General features: G+C 26.0%; 2 protein-coding genes across 2 annotated transcripts; one reads left to right on the plus strand and one right to left on the minus strand.

Annotated features, from left to right (window-relative positions):
* Positions 1–302: 302 nt before the first annotated feature.
* On the minus strand, positions 303–12,518 carry LOC129957558 (torsin-1A-like). Its single transcript, XM_056069916.1, has 5 exons — positions 12,258–12,518; positions 10,099–10,364; positions 7,711–7,886; positions 4,282–4,406; positions 303–1,027 (listed from the first exon to the last, which is right to left on the minus strand). The coding sequence occupies exons 1-5, from the start codon at positions 12,451–12,453 to the stop codon at positions 777–779; spliced, it is 1,014 nt and encodes a 337-aa protein (XP_055925891.1). The 5' UTR covers positions 12,454–12,518; the 3' UTR covers positions 303–776.
* Positions 12,519–12,933: 415 nt separating this feature from the next.
* Positions 12,934–19,674, plus strand: LOC129957069 (ribitol 5-phosphate transferase FKRP-like). Its single transcript, XM_056069206.1, has 2 exons — positions 12,934–13,835; positions 16,592–19,674. The coding sequence occupies exons 1-2, from the start codon at positions 13,074–13,076 to the stop codon at positions 17,387–17,389; spliced, it is 1,560 nt and encodes a 519-aa protein (XP_055925181.1). The 5' UTR covers positions 12,934–13,073; the 3' UTR covers positions 17,390–19,674.
* Positions 19,675–20,687: the final 1,013 nt, after the last annotated feature.

The following is a 20,687-nucleotide window of genomic DNA, read 5'->3' on the forward strand; positions in this document are numbered from 1 at the left end:
ATGATCCAAGGGATTGAAAAAAATATATTTCATTTATATAAAAGCAAGAAGAAAAACCATATATATTTTATTAATTTCTTGTTATATGCAATCAATTTTTTTATTTATATGCTTTAGTTAATTAAATATTTATATATCTTTTTTGCACTAAAAATCAAATAAAATTTGAAAATTCATTCTTACACAATATTTTGCATAAAAAGAAACATTCTTAAAAACATAACTGAAAGAAACATGAATAAATACAAAAACATTTCATCTAAGATACTAAACAACTGAATGTTTATACAAAAACAACCCAAAAAATGCAAATAAATGATACACTGTCTAATAAAATATAATTTGAAATATTTACAGCAGATATAGAAAATACAAAAATTATGGTTTGTTTTCTTATACAAAATAGATTAAAAATATTATTATCTACATAATTCTGAATCTATCCACATCATGCTTTGAGAGACAACTGATGTGTGTTCCATTAAGAAATAGCAATATAATCAGCATAAAAATTCACAGATTTCTTTCTTGATCATATTAATTACATAGCTATAATAAATGTAACCTGCATCAGAAAGAGAGAGAGAGAGAGAGACTGAGAATGTTCCCTTTGCATAGCAAAATATATTCAATACCCTTTGAAACATATGATTAAAATATGTTAATGAATAGATGATATAAAAATCCTTATGTAATGGTGAGTTAAATGATCAACAACAGTTCAACATAAGCTTGCTTTTCATGTATGTACAAAATAACAAAGAAGTTGAATTTCCTTAAAACTCTTCATAGCCAAAAAGATCAACTTTCTGGGTTATTTTTTTACAACCAAATTTGGAATAGAGATCAAAAGGTTCATACAAAAGTTGATCAGCAATACGATTCACAGTTGTACTATCAGTTTTTAAACCTCTTTTCTGAAGTTCAGCTGCTGCACACATCTTCACATGTTTCTTTTCAAGTGGTAAGAATGGGACATAAACATCAATCAAGGCACTTCTCACAATTTCACTGTGTCGAAGTCCACCTGTGGAAAAAAATGAAAAAATGGTTTTTTAAAAAACCTTTTAGCTGACTAAAGCAATAATAAAGAATGTGTATGTGTGCATGCACTTTATAAGCCAAACTTTTCAACTTAAAGCTACCAATTTTGCCATATATATATTTTAAAGATGTGACCAGTAGAATTTTTCTTTTTTGAAACTGTAATCAATTAAAAATTGAGATTTTGATATTTTTCATAACTTCCAAAAATAATCAGCACAAAATTAATCTTTAAACTGTTTTAAGAATTTTTTTTAAATTATTTTTTTAACAATACCAATTATAAGCAATAAAAATTTTGTCTATATTTAATTATCTCAGTTTTAAAGGTTTTTCTAAGTATACTTTACAATAACATTTTCACGGTTTCAAATAAAACCCAAATCATTTTCATTGTTGTTAAAAATTTTCATCCTTTTGTTAGCTTGTTTCTTCAATTGTTGATGATCCGGATAAGAAGATTTGGTTTAATTTTCTGTTTTGAAAAAGTTCCACTTTCATGTATGTTATTAATAAAGATTTCAAACACTATGGCAATTATAGACAGCATTTAATTTCAGAAATAAGCAATGATGACATCTTTTTTTTTTTTTTTTCTTAATCCAGTCATTTTTAAACATTTTTTTATAATATTGATTTTTTACTTTGATGTTTTACTTCCTTATTGAAATATATTAAATCTTTTTATCAAATAATTTTCTGATATATTACATAAATCATGAATTACTTTCTATATACAAACTAACTTCAATGTTGAATGATTCTTCTATATGTTCTTATATTTATTTATAAATATATTTTGAATAGAAAGAATGTTATTGGATTAGTTTAATCACTTTTCCTTTAAAATTAAATTTCACACTTTCGGTGAAATAACTGAAAATTAGAGAGACATACAATACAATTAACATAACTATATAAGATTTCTAAAATAAATTGAGTTACACGACTACCAAAATATGAACTTTAAAACTACTTTTCTTAGGGGACTACTAAGATTAAGTTAATATATAAAAAATTGAATTGAAATTTTACAGACTTAATAGCTCTGGACACACAGTTGATTTCTCAATAATAAAAAAGGGCAATAAATAGAAGTGTTAAATGTGTGTACAAAGAATGCATGAACAAAGATTACAATACCATCCAAGTTACAAATGTTGAAAGTAATTCAAAACTGATAGCCAATCACTAATAACTATTCTGACAAATGATCTTATCATGGAACAAATCACCACCTTGCAGTGTCAAAGGTAGGATTGCTTCATCTAGTGATAAGACACCAGTCTCCATTTAAGAGCATGAATGCCTTGCTATGCTACGGGTTAAAATTTTCCCCAAAGTTTTAAATCTCTTTTCAATATTGCTCTTTTAGACTGATACCTTTACTTTCTTATTGAAGTACTTTAAATCTTTTTTATTGAATAAGATAGAAGAAAGAAGGGTAAATAATATACTGTTTTCTCAATGTATAAAAAAGCAGAAGGTCATAAAGAGAAAATCCGACAACTGTGGTTACAAAATTAAACATTTTATTGGAAACTATTCTTTCAGCATCTAACACAAATATTAAACAGAAGTATGAAGATTAGTGTTAATATGCCATTTTTGTTTTTATGGTATTAACACCTTTTAGGCTGACAGAAATTAATCAAGTTGAGTTGACTTGCTGTTGTATACTGTGTTATAGTTAAGACTAAGACTCTAAGATATGGTCAGGCTTGAAACAAAAAAAAAAAAAAAAAAAAAAGTTGAACATACAATACTAAATTATGCCAAATGTAAACACAGGGAAGTAAAATAAGCATCATCCACCTGAACAATCAAGTGAATGAATCTGTACTTTGCTTGATATATTAAAAATATTCTAGAATTATTACATAAAAGAAAATTAATCGATCTCAAACATAATAAAATTTAATTATGAAAACACTGAAATCCACATATGCTGAGTAATAGATATAGCAGATGCCTCAATATTCCTGTGGTTATAACATTCTAATCAAGAACATAAGATATGTTAGATCAATATTTCATAACAAAGACAACCACCTAATTTAACGTTAAAGTAATTATTCTTAATTTTAATTTTTTAAATTTAAAATGTCATTCACAGTCAAAATTATAAATATATTACAATATTGGGAAGAATAATCGGTTATTTATAAATAACTAGTATCAAATGTCACAGCATAGGTGTAAATTATAGAAAGATAGTTTATAAGAGGATAATTTTATAAGTACACAGATTTAGAAGATAGACTTTATAAAAAGCCTATCATAATTTCCTTCAAAATTTCTATAAGTTCACTCTGCTATCAGAGCTCTGTAGCCTTCTACATAAAAAAAAAAAAGAAAGAAAGAAAGGGGGAATATTCAACAAAGAGTTTTTACAACTTAAAAATAAATATTTTCAAGAAAATATAAACAGTTAATGCTTGATTCATCAGGATAATATCATACAATAAATTTTATAAACCCAAAATATTTGGCATTTCTGTTCAATTCTTGAATAGAATTCTTTTACCAGAAAAGTCAAAATTAAATTATCTCAAATTTTGAAATCTGTAACTAAATGTATAAAAATTGTAATCTTAAATAAAACTGAATTTTTGTGATTCAAACCATAACCAAAATTAGTTATATTCAATTTCACAGATTTTAGAGTATTTATAGTCTGTGTACTTTCAATAGGCAATTCAAGGTCACATTTTCTACCTCGTTATTGGTTGTATGGTACCAGTAACGTGGTAGAAAATGTGAACTTTGAACAGCCTACAGAAAATACACAAACTATAAGCTCCTACAATTTTTTAATTTTTAATTTTTTTTTTTACCATTAAGAAAATTAAATTCAACAGAATTTTTTTTAGATCGCATTCAGCCTATATAAAAAGCATTGCTTTTAGTAATATATTACTTTTAAATTCAATGCAAGAAAAAAGTTATAGTTATTATGATTAAAATGAATAAATATTTTGAATTTGTATTTTTGAAATGATTGAATTTTCTAATTGATTTTTTACTATCTTACTTATTAAAACAGTTTATGCTTCTATGTTTACTTTTCAATATAAACACATTTGTTCAAGAAACATCCAACATCACAAGGATACATGTTAGAAAATTAGTAACAACAACATGACAAAAATTGTTGAATTATCTATGTTATATATTAAAAGAGAGAGAGAGATAATGACAAATATACACAAGAAAGAAATAATGATAAAATATTACCTGGTTCATTATAAGCTCCCCCTGTTATAATATGCTCAACATCTTTTAAAGATATATCTTCCCTATTTTTGCCTTCAGTCCAAAATTCAAGGGCAATTTTTGTAATGTTATTTCCACCTGTATTGCTACAAATAAAGAAAGAATTATGTAAGATATAAATCGAACTTGAATGTATCACTTTGCTACAGTTAAAGGTTTTGAACATCTATAAAAGACTGCTTTGATACCAAATTAATAAAGTAATATGATTGTAATAAAAAGAAATTTTATAAAATCTTTTATTAATAATTAATTTCTATTAAAATTTGTTATAAATGTTACCTATAAAAATTAATTTTAAGCCCCCCTCTCACCTCTAAACAGTAGCAGAAAAAAAAAAGGAGAAAAGGAGAAGGGCACTAATTAGGTCTTCAAAGCAATAACATCTCTTACATGTATTTCAAAACCTTATTTATCCCTTCATAAAAATCATTTGTTAGTATTATTTTGCAATTGCTATAAAGAATTGAAAACCTGTTATTTCTCCAGAAAACAATAATGCAAGTGGAAATTAAAACCATGCCTTGCACCTACATTCAAAATTTCCCATTGTACGTAAGGAAAGTGCAACTTAAATTATGGAAAACTATAATTCTAGTCTAGCAGAATGTATAATTGATTAATAATCACATAACAAAACAATAAATCAACAATATTTTTTATTTTTTAAACAAAATTACTTTTCTTGATTGTATACATATATTTCATTTTAGTAATCTCTGCTAATAATATTAAGAATGTGTGTGCTGGTGCTTTACAGGATTAGAACTATTAGAACTTAGAACTGTTATAGCTGGCATGGATATAATTTACAGAGTTGAAATGAGCACCTAAAGGCTATTGTTTAGAAACTTTAAAAAGAAATTTAATTAAATTTAAATAAGATTTTGACGTTTTCCCAAGATAACTTCCAAAAAAATGCACAAAACGGATTTTAATAACAATAAAAACATTAAAAAATTAACTTTTTAACAAGGTCGATTTAATTATTTAGCAAATCTGCTGTAAATTGGCATCTTTTTTGCATTATTTTAACAACAGATTTCCTTTTTTAACTGAAATTCAACCAGATTTCCATTGTTTTATCAAACATTTAATTGCATGATTTTCTTCTACTGCTGACAGCAAAGGAAAATGAATCTATGCAGGTGCAATATATATGCAATTTACATGAGGAATATAAATGAAGTTACAGTTGAGTAAAAGTTAATTTTTAATAACTACCATTTGCAAATTCTTAACTTCGATTCCTGATCCCCTTTCCAATTTTTTTTATTTTTTTTTTATTAGGGGCTTATTGGCTCTTAATGTTAAAAATCAAAATAAATGCATTTCAAAAACATGAACATTTGAAGATAGATCATCAAATTATGTTTTTAATACAACCATGATATCATAGGATATAACTCAATTGGGATGGGTTATATATACAATGAATTGAATAGGTAGAAATTTATCAAAATATCAAAGCTTTGATGACTGCTCCAATTTGATGCTTAAAATTTTTTAAGGAGAATCATGAATATTAAATTATGAATAAGAAAGTGAATGAAAGTAAACATAACCAGTATTACTGACAAACCAAATGGTCACCAAAGGCAACTAGTAATAACATACAGGAAGCACATTCAGGTTATTACATGTGTTATTTTTCTTGTTGTGAATTAGTTATTCAGATAAAGCTAAACTGTGTTTCATAACAGAGTAAAATAATCCTTCCATTCTTTTCTCTTTTTGTAATAACTTTTGTCAAGTTAATCAGTTTTTTTGATAGTTAAATTGTCCAATAATACACTTACTGAAATATAAAAAATACAAACAGATTGAACAGATATCAAATGTTGTTTATACAATGCTGTTAAAAAGCAAAAAATTGGACATCACACATAAAATAAAAGTATTTTTGTTTCATAAAAGTTAACACTTTTTTGTATTTCAGATCTTATAAAATATTTTCAGCAGCACACCTGTATTTTTAGTTGAAAAGACACCCATATTTCTAAGGGATAAAATTCCCAGTTTATATGTCCATTAAGGATATACTATATATGAGTGATCTTGTTGATGGCAGAAAAAAAAAAAAAAAACACGAGGGATTAAAATAAAAATTCTAGAATTTTCTTTTTATTCAAGTTCATGTGAATATTTCAATACATTTTATTCACTAAATAAAAGAAAGCATATATTAATATCTAGATTAATTGGTTCATAATTAGTTATATCCAGACCAGTAAACATACTGTTCCAATTCATTAATTATACTGTTATACCTTTTGAAAAGAACCACTGTTCTTTGTGTCCTTTTTCCTTTTCGATCAATGTTAAATAGAAAAATCCTTCATCCCCACAAAGATGTTTCACTTTGAAATTTTTATTTAAAACTTCATCACTGTTTTCATTTGTTTTTGTATTCCATTAATCCTAGTATAAAAAAGAAATTAAAAATTTTATAGATGTCATTACCTAATCCACATCATTTGTCTCCTAGATTAAATTCAGATCTTAATTTCATTAATTTTATAATAATATTTATAAAATTTTATTAATTAAAAAAGCTTCTTTATGCAGAAGAATGGTTAAGAGGTATATAAGTGTAGAGGGTTGTAAAAATTAAAGATTAACAAAAAATGTAACTGTGGAAAGAAAACAGAGAGACAGAGATCAGGAGTTGCTGCTCTAAAGCAATATCTGCCAAATGAGAAATAATTATTCTGTTTATTAATTGTATTAAAAGGTATCAAAATTATTATCTACTACTATCATTTTATGCTTTGGTCAACTTTTTTTACAGAGAAAACTCCCTTTTTCATTTTCTTCTCCAATGGTATGATTAGTTACTAGATGTTAACTAAAAAATCACAGTTGAATTTATAATTAGAAGTGACATTTTTAATTATATGACAGTTTCTGTCATTACAAATTCTCTCTTTGTAATTATATCACAATAATAAGAGTAAACAATTTGAACCAGTCTAATCTGCTTGTCATCTTTTTTGAAATTTTTTTTATTAGCTTCCAACTTTGCCAAGAAGAAATTTCACAAAGTAAAGCAATTCAAAAATACTTTTTTTAAGATTATTATTAATTTGGAGGTTAACTTAAGAGTCAAATCAAAGTCAGTTTAATCAAAGTTAATATGATGTGAATATCTGAGTTGGCATCCTTCTTTCTCTAAACTTTCATATCATACAAAGATGAGAATTTGAACCTTTAGAATTAATAAGCATCTATCATATAAGAAATGAGTGTTTAATGGATAACAGGTCTGACAAATAAGCTAAAATTCTATCAATAGATTTCTGAGAGTTCTAAATTGTTATAATTCAAGACAGTTTTGCCAATTTTGTAAAATTATATTTTTATTAATAAAAGAATATCAAAAATAATTACCTCAGAAAAATAAATATGTTTTTTCGATAATCAATTCCATGAAGATTTTCATGATAATCAATGTATGGTTTTAATGCATCAAGCACACCAGAAGGTATTTTATCCACTTCATCAAAAATGAACAGAGATCGATCACATTTTTGAGTTGCTTCCTCAATTTCTTTTCTCAAACGAGCCTGAAAAGTCAATGAAGTATATCAATTAACTTGTATTTTTAATTCTGCTTCCTTGAATATACATTTCAACAGAAAATAACAGTAACCTTATTAAAGAATTTAATTTACATAATGATAAGTAATTTATGTTTATAAATATATGATAAACATATATTTATACTGAATTATAAAAATAATTAAATATTATCAAATATATGTCCTTAGAATGAAATCTCATCCTTGAAAGCACTTAAACAGATAAAAACAGAGTAAAAATAAAATATCTGAATGGTAAATCATATTCTATTGAATAACAAATGAATAAATAAATAAATAAACCAGTAAAACTACTTTACATAAACGAATAGTAATATTAACGAGATGGTTTTGTAGCATAGCTTGTAAAAAGAGATTTGATTCAATTTTTTTAAAAAAATACAAAATTTAATTATAATTTAACTAACAAGAAAAAAAATGTATGATACTTATTTATAAAAAAGGAAAAACAAGATTACAATCAACTAAACAGAAAGAGGCAGTGTTCCTCTCTGAATATTAACACAAATCATTGCTTTTATCTAATAACAAAATTAAAAGATTTTCTGCTTTTATTGGTGTTTACAAAATTACAATTAACTGAAAATATAACATATAGACAACTTGCTTACAGATGTTATAAGGAAAATTATTATGAAAACAATTGTTATTTTGCTAACATGTTTGGTGCAACTGTTAAGCAGCAAAAGGAGAACAAAAATGCTGATGTTATTTAAAAAAAGTGTAACCATTCACTAAAAATGAGGACAGAATTTGTAAGTTTAAAAGGTAACTATAGTTTAATTGAATCTGCATTTCCCCACCCCTTTTATTCAAACATTTTTAATTTAATTTATACATCACTTAATACAATACTAAAAAAAAAAATTATTTTAGCATAATTCCAGCAATTAGATTGTAATTTGAAAGGTCACTTAGCATTTAGCAAAAATTCTAAGTGAAAGTTAAGAACCATTGAATTTACATACTCTGTTTAAATCCTTCCATACTATTATTGAATCATGGCTTAAAACCCTTGAAATGATTTTCTCAATTTATCCTAATCCATAAAAAACCTCATAACTTTTAATACATTTTCTTAAAGAAATATTGAAGCAAAAAGAAACGCTGAAATTATAAAGATTCAATTATATACAGAAATTCGGACTTAATAAAATGTCAATTACTGAATGATAATAACATGCTTATAAGTTTTAGAAGGTCACCTGTTTAAAGTTGAAAATTAAGATAAAAATAAACAGTCAGTAAGAAATGTTAAAGAACCTTTCTGCCATAAACTCAATTACAGAAAGTGCACTAATAAGGCAGAATTATTGAACTGAATGCACATTAGAGTTAAAATGGTTTAGGACAAAATTATGTGATCAGAATTTCAGATATATATATATTAAGGAAGAATGTACCAGCAAGATTAATAATGCTGAATAGTTCAAGTAAAACCAAAAGAATGAGAGAACAAGTGAGTTGCTTTAAGAAGCTATTCAGAAATGGTGTTGAAGTATAGAAATCTACAATGTACCAATAATCATTATCAATAATTGAGTGTCACAATTATAGAGAAAAAAGTGGAAATGAGGACATTCTACAATATAGTTTCTTCTTATTAACTTTTCAATCTGAGAGGAAAAGTAATTATGAAAAAAAATATGAATTTAAAATATTGTATTAATATCTATTAAATAACCGATTTGAATATAAATGTATTTTTGCTAGTCATTAATTAGTTCTTTATTTTTCTATGGAGATATTAAAAACTTCTTGGTAAAAAAAACTGATGAAATATTTTCTTTCTTTCTTTCAAAAGAGACTTTGAGTATAAAAACCTTTTTAAAAAACTGTCTTAGAAGAATATATTCAACAAGAAATGATGTACATTAAACATATATTAAATATAGCTCTTCAACAATAACTATTTTTATAAATAAGTATTAATACCAGTTTTAAATAAGAAAATGCACATTTTAATACCGTTATTTAGCATTACATAAGGTTTGATTAACTGCTTAGCATTTAGGAAAAAGCTAAGCAGATAGCAAAAGATTTCAACTTTGCTTCCAGAATTCACATCACATGTATTCATTTGATGAATGTGTATAAATACTGAGAGAACACAAAAAGTAACCAGAAAGAAAAGAAATAAAAAAAGTAAAATATAATCGACTTCTAAAAAATTTACCCTATACTTGTTAACTTCTTCCTCGTGAGGAAAATCCCGAGTTCCGATATAGAGATGATGAAACTGACTTTCAGCCCCTTTCTTAAATAGATGTTTTACAAGCATCTGGCTCACGTGATTCTTCCCAGATCCGGTCCATCCATGGAAAGACATCACAAGAGCTTTTTTGGGCTTAGTTTTCAAAACATGCATTTGCAATGCCTTTGGCACAATACGTTTGGCAAGGTGTTGGCCAAACAAGTTGTGTGTAAAGTCTTCTTTAAGATCTGATAAATACATACAAGCATAATATGGAATAAATTTTGAAAACACAAATAATAATATATTTTAACATCTTGCATATCTCAACTTCTTAAACTGTAAGTTTTGCATTCAAAATTCATTCTTCTGCAAATTTTCTTACAGAAAATAATAATTATATTAAAAATACTATTATGAAATTTTATTCAAAATTTTGATATAAAAAGTATTAAGTAAATTAGAAATTCTATACAGATTTTGAATAAATATTCAGGGTCAAATAATTATCTGTTTATAAATTTGCTTTTATTCAGTTGTCTGATTTACAATAAGAAACAACTCGAGTAATATTGTTAATATAAAATGAAGAACACATGCAATGATTAATTATTGCTCTGTATGGAAGTCATTATATGCGGCAGAGATACACTGGTCCATGTTGAAATATTATCTTAGAATACATTAATTATTATCACTTTCAACTTTATTGCATTAATTAGGAATAAAAATTTGCAAATACATTCTATATCAGACCTTCAGGACATCATAGCTTTCATATAGAAACTCATAGTACTGCTAAGATTGAAACTTATATTTATATTCAGTTGCAAATACAAGAACAGCTACAGTCTTTAATTAGAAGATTTGAAATATCAGTTATTATATTTCTGATATGCAAAGCAAAACTTCAACAAGGTTAATTATAGCCGAATATATTTTTGTGAATAAACATTCTTCTCTTAAGTTTTAAAATCAGATTTTAATCATAATAGTATAAATTTATTTATATAAAGAGCTGCATTTGAATTACAAATAAATAAAGAAAAGGAATTTTTAAATAAATAAAACAGCAAATGTATAATTAAATTAAGTTGCGTGTAAAACATATTTTCTAATTACAAATATTTAAAAAAAAATCTACTTTATTTCATTTTTGGATAACTTGGAACATTAATAATATATTTACTTCCTGGAATTGTTTATATAGTAAAAATGCTAAGCAATTTTATAGACTGGCTTACATAACATAGCTCATACATATCAGAATTCTCTACAAAATCCAAAGAATTCATACAATTTAATAATATTTAACTCATTACAAAAAAAAAAAAAAAAAACTGATAAGCTTTGAAATGAACACAGTCTAACCTTTTAACAAATATAATATTATTATTTTTTAAATTCTTGCAAAAAGGAGAGAAAAAAATGTGTATAGTTGAAATCCTATTAGTTTACATAAAAGGATTTACTGAATACTATTAGTTTTACATAATCTTTTTCAAGAAATCAGTTTCATTTACATTTTTTTTTCAATTCTAAATTTTAACTCATAAAAGTTTTAAAAAAGATAATCATTGAACATTTATATAAATAATTAACAGAATGCTCCATCAACCTTTAAAAGAGATAAATCATATAATTTTTATTATTATAGACATAAGAGTATCAAAATATAAAGTAGATATCTTTTTCAAAATAAAAATAACAGAGCCCCTTTTCTTTCTTCTAATCCAAGTAATTAATGCCTAGATTATTAACTGAAACAAATATTATATAAAAATTGTTTATACTTTTTTTTACAGTTTATGAGCTTAAGCAAAAATTTTATAAATCTGTTTTCAATATTATAGTGTATGCAATTATTCAGCTATTGTAAAATTTCAATAAAATATCATTGTGATTAAGATTTAATTAAATTTAAAGCAAATGATTCCCTCTCCTAGGCAGGACGAGGATGTAAATAATATAATTCTACGAATCAGACTAAATCAGTTCATATTATCAATTCAACTCAATAAAATAAAATTCAGATAAATCCTATAAAAAGATAAATGTTTGTTACACAAAAATCCTCATTAATAAAACCTAAAAGGAAAAAGTATTTGCAATATTTATTTCTCAGTCTTTAGATTACTTACCACTGGATTGCAAGTCTATCCACTGATCATCGCAGCATTCTTCAAATTTACATCTAACAAATTTATAACCAGCAAATCCAGCTGAAAGACTTATAGCTCCAATTGCATATGACCCTGCAGAGATGGGATCAAGACCATAACTAACAGAACAAAAGTTTATTAAAATTAAACATAAGTATATATAACGGTAATACATTGTAAATTTCGCGGGTACTCTCTGCACATATAACGTAAATAAACATAAGCTTCTGAAGCTTCATAAGAAACCAACAGCGAGCTTTCATTGCATTAATACGCATGCGTTCTAAACAAGAACTGAAACTATTTTCTTTTATTTGAAATGAAAGGAAGAAAGTATGAAATATTTTTTTATTAAAAAAGACGAATAAAATATAATATAAGAAATGTTTGATATTAATTTAAAAATAATCAATCGAATTTTTAAGATCTAAATGTTTAAAAATGAAAATAAAATAGAATTTATAATGTAGAACTACTTGTGAACTCCGAAAAGTAAAAGATTATAAATTTTACTACTGTTATTTTTGTATTTTTGCACAATTATTGCTACTTAAACCCAGAAGCTTTAATCGATCAATAAGGTGACAATAATAATAATAACTCTACTTTCTCGATACAATCAGCAAATCAAAACAAAAGCAGACGACGCGACTCTTTGAAGCATAAGCCCATAAAAACACTTCTCGATTCCAACGACTTATCTTTAGCGTTAAAAGAAGTTATGTTACTTGAGCATTTTAATAGTGAATTTAGCTTTTAATGTGGAAAATTTTTTTCTCATTCAAGTAATGTGCGATGCGAATCTTAACATGGAAAGCTTTAATGTTCGCTGCTTTCCTTACCAATTTAATGATAGCCGCAATTATGTGGTCTTACATAGATTTCCAATGCGACTGTTCAAACTTTCAATGGAAACACACTTCATATATTAGTTCCACCCTTGAAAAACACAAAGAAGAATCCAGCATTCAAAATGACACCGAAAGTCAATTATCTAATAAAATAGCTATTATTATTCGGGATTTCGAGTTTTTCGAAAATGACATTCCAGAAACTGTTAAATCAATCTTATCCGTACTACCTTCTGTAAAAATATTCATTATCACAGACAAAACTCCATATCCACCTTTAGAATTTTTTGATAACGATAAACAAAATGTACGTTTAATAAATTTAAAACCATCTTTAACGAAACCATTGGATTCACCAGATCCTTTCAGTGTTATAGATAAGGAACACATAATTGTTTTCCCTGATTCAGTGAGATTGAGTGAAATTACTCAGATATCTGGATTACTGGAGGAGCATTACAAAGATCCAGATAAAATTATAGCAGCAAGGGTTGAAGGAGATGATTCTGTGTGTTTAGCATTAAATATTAGTCTGCGTTACTGGACCATAAAATATGGAAAAAATACTCACAATTCAAACTGCAATGCCCTAGAGGGTACTCATGTATTTTTGGTAACAAAAGCATTATTACTACATTTTGCATTTCCTTTTTCACAGCCATTTTCTACAGCTCTTTTTATACAAGCTACATTACTCAAAATAAAGGTAATTTTTTAAATTTTATAAAATTTGTTACTGAATTGCTAAAGAATTTTTTTAAAAAAATGTGATAAAATGGTTTTTGATGATTGATAAAAAAATTCTTAGGTTTTTATTCTATCTGATGTGTATTGTTAAATTTATTTGTTTTCAATATATTGGTAATAGTGAGAGATTATCGAAATCATATACTGCAAAATTATATTAAACTCTTTTGGAAAGATAACACTCTTCAAATGATCAAAAGTATAACAAAATTTACAATAATTTGTCCATTTCTACATTTGAATTTCACACTTGTTTGGTATCATGGTGTTTATGTTCATTTTGAATTAAATTATAAATTTGTTACTATTGCAGATTAGGGTACTAAAAGATGATAGCAAGTATATACATGTAACAATTTTTCATTTGTCATGTCAACAAGATAAAAATTTGAGAATTAAATTCTTTTTTTTTTTTTTCTTTTTTTTCTTGGGAGGCCATGGTTGTACTCAGAGATAATTGATAAAAACACATCTATTCATACCAGGACACAAGACCAAAAATATGAAAAGTTTTTGCCTCAATGCTTTTACCGAGAGATTCTTATAGATATTTCTTTGATGCATGTCAATCCAGAAAAGAAAATCTTAGTTATCTTTGGTAGGAAGGCTATGAGTATTAGAGATTTTTATCCCTATGCTGTACCATGAGAAATGTATAGTCACCAATTTTTTTTAAAGTGTGTATTAGAATTAGATTAAAAAGAAGTGAGATATAGATAAGAAAATATGAGAAAATATTAGAATAAAGTAGTGTAAGCTAATTTAAGATTTAAAAAATACAAAATTAATTAGGATTTAAATTAGAATAAAGGATAACATTGCATAAATATATAGATACATGTTTATATACTTCCCAAATTTCTTATAGGATTGTATTGTTCAAAGAGTAGAAATGTAATCAATCTGCAAAAGTGCTTTTTCCTCCATTATATCATGTATTATTTTCTATATGGCTACTAGCTTCACCATATAGTAAAGAGAATCAAGCATACACTTTGGAAATCTTTAGATTTCTTTCGGACACAAAATTCATCCTTATTATGTCAGCTCTCGCATTGCAAAAACCTGAGGACTGATTCATAAATTAAATTGTATAAATCAACCTTTCACTAAAAAATCAAACTAAAAATATATTTTGCATAACAGAAATCTATTATTTCTTTCGTTTTCAAATAATAATAAACATATTACCAGATTCTGAAAATGTGAAGCAGCTGAGAAAATTATGCTTTCATTCTTCCTTTTCATACATATAGTCATAGCCATTTAAAGGATGTTATTTCAAATTGTTACAGAAAATAATTAACTTTTTCAGAAAGCACATTTGTTGCAACACTTTTATAATGGTAGTTCTTGCTTACCAAAGTTGTATTCAGCCCTTTAGGCAATACAAATCTTGGCACCCCCATCCCTTCCCTGACTTCTAAAACGAAGCATTTTAACATACATATAAGCAGATTTAAATAGTAAGTTTTTCCAAATTGGGGGGGGGGGGAAATCAGGTCATTTTTAAGGAATTTGGGTATTGTACCTCATTTATGAAAAAAAAAAAAAAAAAAAAATCAACTTTAAAATTTTAGAGTAATTTTAAATTAAATAGTTTGAAAAACTTTTTAATGCTATATTATGCTATATATTTCATTATAGAATCTTACAGGCTCTAAATTTAAAAGCATATTCTGTTATAACTATAAAACAATGTAATATAAAATTTGCTGAAGGTATTAATGAGAAATATTTAAACTACATTTTGAATGCATCTCTTAAAAATAATAATTCTTTAAAAATACTGCAAATAACAGAAATACAGGATTCTCCTAAGCAATTGCCTATTTTTGGCTTGGGTCCTTGCAAAGGTTTTGCTGTTTGTTTATAGGCTAACGTTTAGCATCAATATTTGCATGTAATTGCATATGTGGTTGTAATATAAATAACAGTTTTTTACTCTATCAAAAATGCAGCACTTTTGTGAAGGTTTATTTTTTTTAATAGAAATTTTTTAGACTGAAAGCATACAAAAATAAAGAACAGGAACATTTTGAAGAACATGTTAAGTTAAAATTCATGCTATTTGTTTAGAAGTCACCATACAGTAAATGTTAACGAATCCATAATATGGATAGTAATCGATTTCATATTCATTTATTATTGACTGAAAGAATGTGGAAAAAATTGATGATAAAGATTGTCACCTCTGTCTAAAATTATTTTTCTATGTCTATATGGAAGGGAAAATATGCAAGATTGTCTCTCTGGTATGACAATACTCAATCACATGTTCCATATCTTGCAAAGAAAATGTTATACCTTTTGGACTTTGGTGTGTAACTTCACTCACTGGCTATTGTTCTGTCAAGCTATTATTTACTCAAGTGCATGCAAAACTTCATTACAAAAGAACTGTCCCAATTTATGCAGATATAAAACTGTCTAAAAAATAGATTGCTTCATTATACTTATTCTTATTGTAGAAAGCAGTTGTTATCTGAAAAATGGATTAAAGTTTTAATATTTGAAAGAGTATACATTGAATTAAAATTTTTAATTATTATATAAAAATAAAATTATATCTAATAATAAAAATGGAGACACTTTCCAATTTCTGATAATTTTGTTCATTTTCTTATGACAAAATAGGTTGAAAAAAGTGTACTTTTCTTTTATCCAACAGTAAAGCCAACTATTTTCATTAATTATATGTTCTGTTTTTTGCAGACAAAAGTTGCCATAGACATCACATTTTCCAGAAGCAAACAATTGTTCACAGATCCTCATGCTAAGTGGAAACATGAACTCTTTCAGAAGCAAAGAAAAGAAATTATGTACCAAGACTTTGGTATAAAAAAAATCATTTACCCTGCTTCAAAAGTAGAATGGCATGGTTGTAACAAAAACACAGCTCGATGTTTTGGCTCTGTCATCAACAACATGCCAGATTATTTGTTTGAAGGTCGCTGGACACCACCTTGTTGTCTAGAAAATTTACGTAAAACTGCACGTTATGTATTCGGCATTTTAGAAAAGTGTGGAGTTCGATACTGGTTGGAAGGTGGAAGCTTACTTGGGGCTGTCCGCACAGGTGATATAATCCCTTGGGATTATGATGTAGACATTGGAATTTATAAAGAGGATATTCAAAAATGTGAATGGTTGAAAAACTCCTTGTTGCAATCAATAGTTGATACACAAGGTTTTGTGTGGGAGAAAGCTCATGAAGGAGAATTTATCAGAGTTCAGTTTAGTCAGACTAATCATTTGCATGTAGACATTTTTCCATTTTATTCTCGAAATGGGATAATGACAAAAGACACTTGGTTTACCGATCATAAGCAAGATACAGAATTTCCTGAATATTTTCTAAAACCTTTGCATTTAATAAAATTTGTGGGCATGACTGTTTCAGCTCCAAATAGATTTAAAGAATTTTTAGAATACAAATTTGGACAGGGTGTCATAGAAAATCCAGAATATCCAAATCCAAAAGTAATGAAATTTAGTCGGAAATCCACTTGATGCAATTACTGGTAAGGTTTGATACATTTTTTTTTTTTTTTTTTGTAAATATATATATACGTTTTGATATATAAATGTATGCTGTGATTAAAATTTAAATAATGATTGAATCAACATATTTTATAATAGAAATTTGATTGAATTTTTGTGAATTAGATTACTATAAAAAATAATAATATATTACATTTTTCAGATTCATTCCAATTTTTATTTGATTTAGTTATATTAATGTGTTATTTGAAAGCAATACAAGGATTATTTTGGGACAGATCTAATAATTTTGAGCCTCGGTCATATGAAAAGGATGACACATGAGCTGGCAACCTCTTCTCCTCTAAATTTGAGCATCACACCAACAGAAATACATTTAGTTTTTGAGGTGAGATTCAAACCTTAATCCCTTTGATCATAAAACTTACCACTAGATTGGCAAATTAATAAGAAAGATAGCAAAGTAATTATAAATACTGCCAAAAAAATTTTTTATTGTAAATGTGATATTCTGAAGATGCATATATGAGCTAGGAATAATTTTAAATATTTATTCAAAAGTTTGAATTGTTAGACATTATATAAAGGTCCATAAAAAAATTAAGGAAAATTTATCAGTCATAGTGAATTTAAAATTTTTTTATCATCAAGAGTTTCATACATGATAAATAAGCAATATATTTCTTGAGAAAAATTTAAAGAAAATTCAAACCTTTAATTTGAATTATGGTTGATAATAATGTTTTGTTTGATTCATCTATCCTGATTTCATTTTTTAAAGTTTGCTCCTAATTATATAGCAGTAATTAGATGTACACATAAAAAAAAAATGCTTTTAAAATCTTTGGAATACGGACGAGTATAAATTTAGCAAATAACAACAAATTAAGCAAAATCTTCCCCGAAATTGCAAATGACTCGCGCACAGCGTGCCCCATTATTCTGAAAAATCGAACATGCATTTCAGTTATAGCTCAAAATGTGTCCCCTTCCTGTTATTACTTTTAGGGAAAGGATAATTCCATTCTGTTTTCATAGAATAAAAACTCTTCTGGGTTTTGAGACACTGGAATTTTCACATTAACTGGACTCGTAAAGTTCCTTGGATCCATCTTATATTTTTTTGATATAAATATCTTCTAATAATAAATTTAATCTGAAAAAATTAACTTCACAAAAATTTCATTTAAAGTTAAATATTTATTGTACAATTTTTTCTAAATGTGTTTAGAAGGCTGCTATGGCCAAGTGTTTAGGTTTCAGTTCCAGAACTGGAAGATTCCAAATTCAAAATCCATAGTATATGCAGGCTTGTTGTGGAATTTCGGTAATTCAAGTATCATCTAACTAGGGTTTAAAATTACAATATCCATCCCAAAATAGCTCCTATGTTGCTTCTAAGTAGAACACTATAACTTGTTTTATTCAAATTTAAGTTCTCTTTTAAAAACTTATCATAAATTATTATAGATTAGATAACTATTGTATGTTAAAAACTAAACAGAAATAACCAAAAAAAAATAAAAAAAAATTATACAATAAAAATGAAATCTTATTTGCTTAGTTCTGATTTTTTGTAAAATTTACTATGGAACTATTTTTATTGTATTTTAGTATGTATATGTTTCATTGCTCAACTGTAAAAAGTTGGCCTTGAGAGGAAAATAAATTATTTTATCTTTAGCCGATATAATTATATTGTGACTTATGAAATTATTCATGTTCTAGTCATTTCTAATACTTGGATAGTGCCAAATATTTTCTTACTATGTTTGTTAATGATTATATTTTAATTATTAAAAAAAATTATTTTGAAAATAAATTGTAATTATGTGTATTGCTTTGTTAAATACTATGAATGCCAAAAATTTGTAAAACCAATATTAAAATGTTTTTTAACCTTTCGAAGAAAATAGGCAACTTCTCCAATGCAATTTCAAATAATTCAAAATTATTAAAATACTTTCTGAAAATCTCCATGAGTACTATTTTTGAAAATGCAGTTACATATTATTGCATGGATCATTCACTTTTCAGAGCTGAAAAAGTTAGTGGATCAGAATTATTTGCTACTTGGATTGATAATACTTTATTAATTAATAGAATGCTAAATGCCTTTCTAGAAATGGGCCTTTATTTATTTAGCATTTTGTGTTTATACTTTGAATTGCATCATGTCCGATTATATTATGACACTAACATAAGTGGAAAAAACTCTTAAATTGAAAAAAAAAAACTTGTATACATGAATTATTTTTATCATTAGTTATTACTTTGAATAATGTGATTGTTGTACTGACATTTATGTAAATTTATATGCTGGAAATTGCAATTCTCATTAATAAAGTTATCTTCACTTCAACCTCATTTCTCTTTCACAAATGATAGAAACTGCATCACACAAAAGTTTTAACTAAATATTATATTTTGCTAATTGGTTTAAACAAACTACAATATGAAAATCCAAAAAAAAAAAAAAAAAAAAAAAAATTACAACAGGCAAGTGTAAGAACACATTTATTATTTTTATAACAAAAGAAACATAAGGTCTTGACAATTTAATTTCTTCCAATAAAGCTATGTACTTGATTTTATTCCATCTTCATAAAATAGTGTTTTTTCTAAAGGAATGGGGGGAAAAAATAGTATTAGTATATAAACATTTTTTGTTTAATATTATAAAACATTAAAGTGTAATTGCATCCTCTTATCTATGAATACAGAACATGCTTGTCAAAGAGACTGAAAATTTACAAATACATTAAATATAAAAAACTTGCAAATATGCTTTTGATAATAAATGATGCAAAATAATAATGACAACAAACAACAAATTTAGCAAAGGAAAAAATTATATACATGTATACCTTGAAATTTTGATATAAGATATATGGATGTTTCTTCTCATATAATAACATTGCTTTATTAAAACTAATTTTATATCAGTACATAATTGAACTTATCTACGATTGATATTTGTTCATGTTACAGCTTAGAGATGACTTTCTGCACATTACAGTGTGAATCAAAAATTTACATCAAATTTCAAAATATTATATTTCCACAAACACTAATTGCAAATAAACAATATGCATAAACACTACATTGAAAAGAGTGAATCATCAAGATTTTGCTTTGCAGCAGCCAAATCTCCCAGAATTTCTGGAAGATGTAGTGAGTTTTGATTAATTGGCCATATTTGGCAGCTTGTTTGCTCAAATTATTGACTTTTTAAGCTGTTAAACCATATATATGGAATATTTTCTCATTTAATATTATGTAATATAAACAAAAAAGATGAATTTAA

Source organism: Argiope bruennichi, chromosome 11 (assembly GCF_947563725.1).
Source record: "Argiope bruennichi chromosome 11, qqArgBrue1.1, whole genome shotgun sequence".
NCBI lineage: Eukaryota > Metazoa > Arthropoda > Arachnida > Araneae > Araneidae > Argiope > Argiope bruennichi.

What these genes read in the sequence shown, in the direction of transcription:
- LOC129957558 (XM_056069916.1), bottom strand. Translation starts at nt 12,453, where the DNA reads ATGTATTACCGTTATATATACTTATGTTTAATTTTAATAAACTTTTGT. An exon ending in GATAGACTTGCAATCCAGTG is followed by an intron (nt 10,365 to 12,257) that starts GTAAGTAATCTA and finishes TGTATTTATCAG; the next exon opens with ATCTTAAAGAAGACTTTACA. An exon ending in AAGAAGTTAACAAGTATAGG is followed by an intron (nt 7,887 to 10,098) that starts GTAAATTTTTTA and finishes TTGACTTTTCAG; the next exon opens with GCTCGTTTGAGAAAAGAAAT.
- LOC129957069 (XM_056069206.1), top strand. Translation starts at nt 13,074, where the DNA reads ATGCGAATCTTAACATGGAAAGCTTTAATGTTCGCTGCTTTCCTTACC. An exon ending in CTACATTACTCAAAATAAAG is followed by an intron (nt 13,836 to 16,591) that starts GTAATTTTTTAA and finishes TGTTTTTTGCAG; the next exon opens with ACAAAAGTTGCCATAGACAT.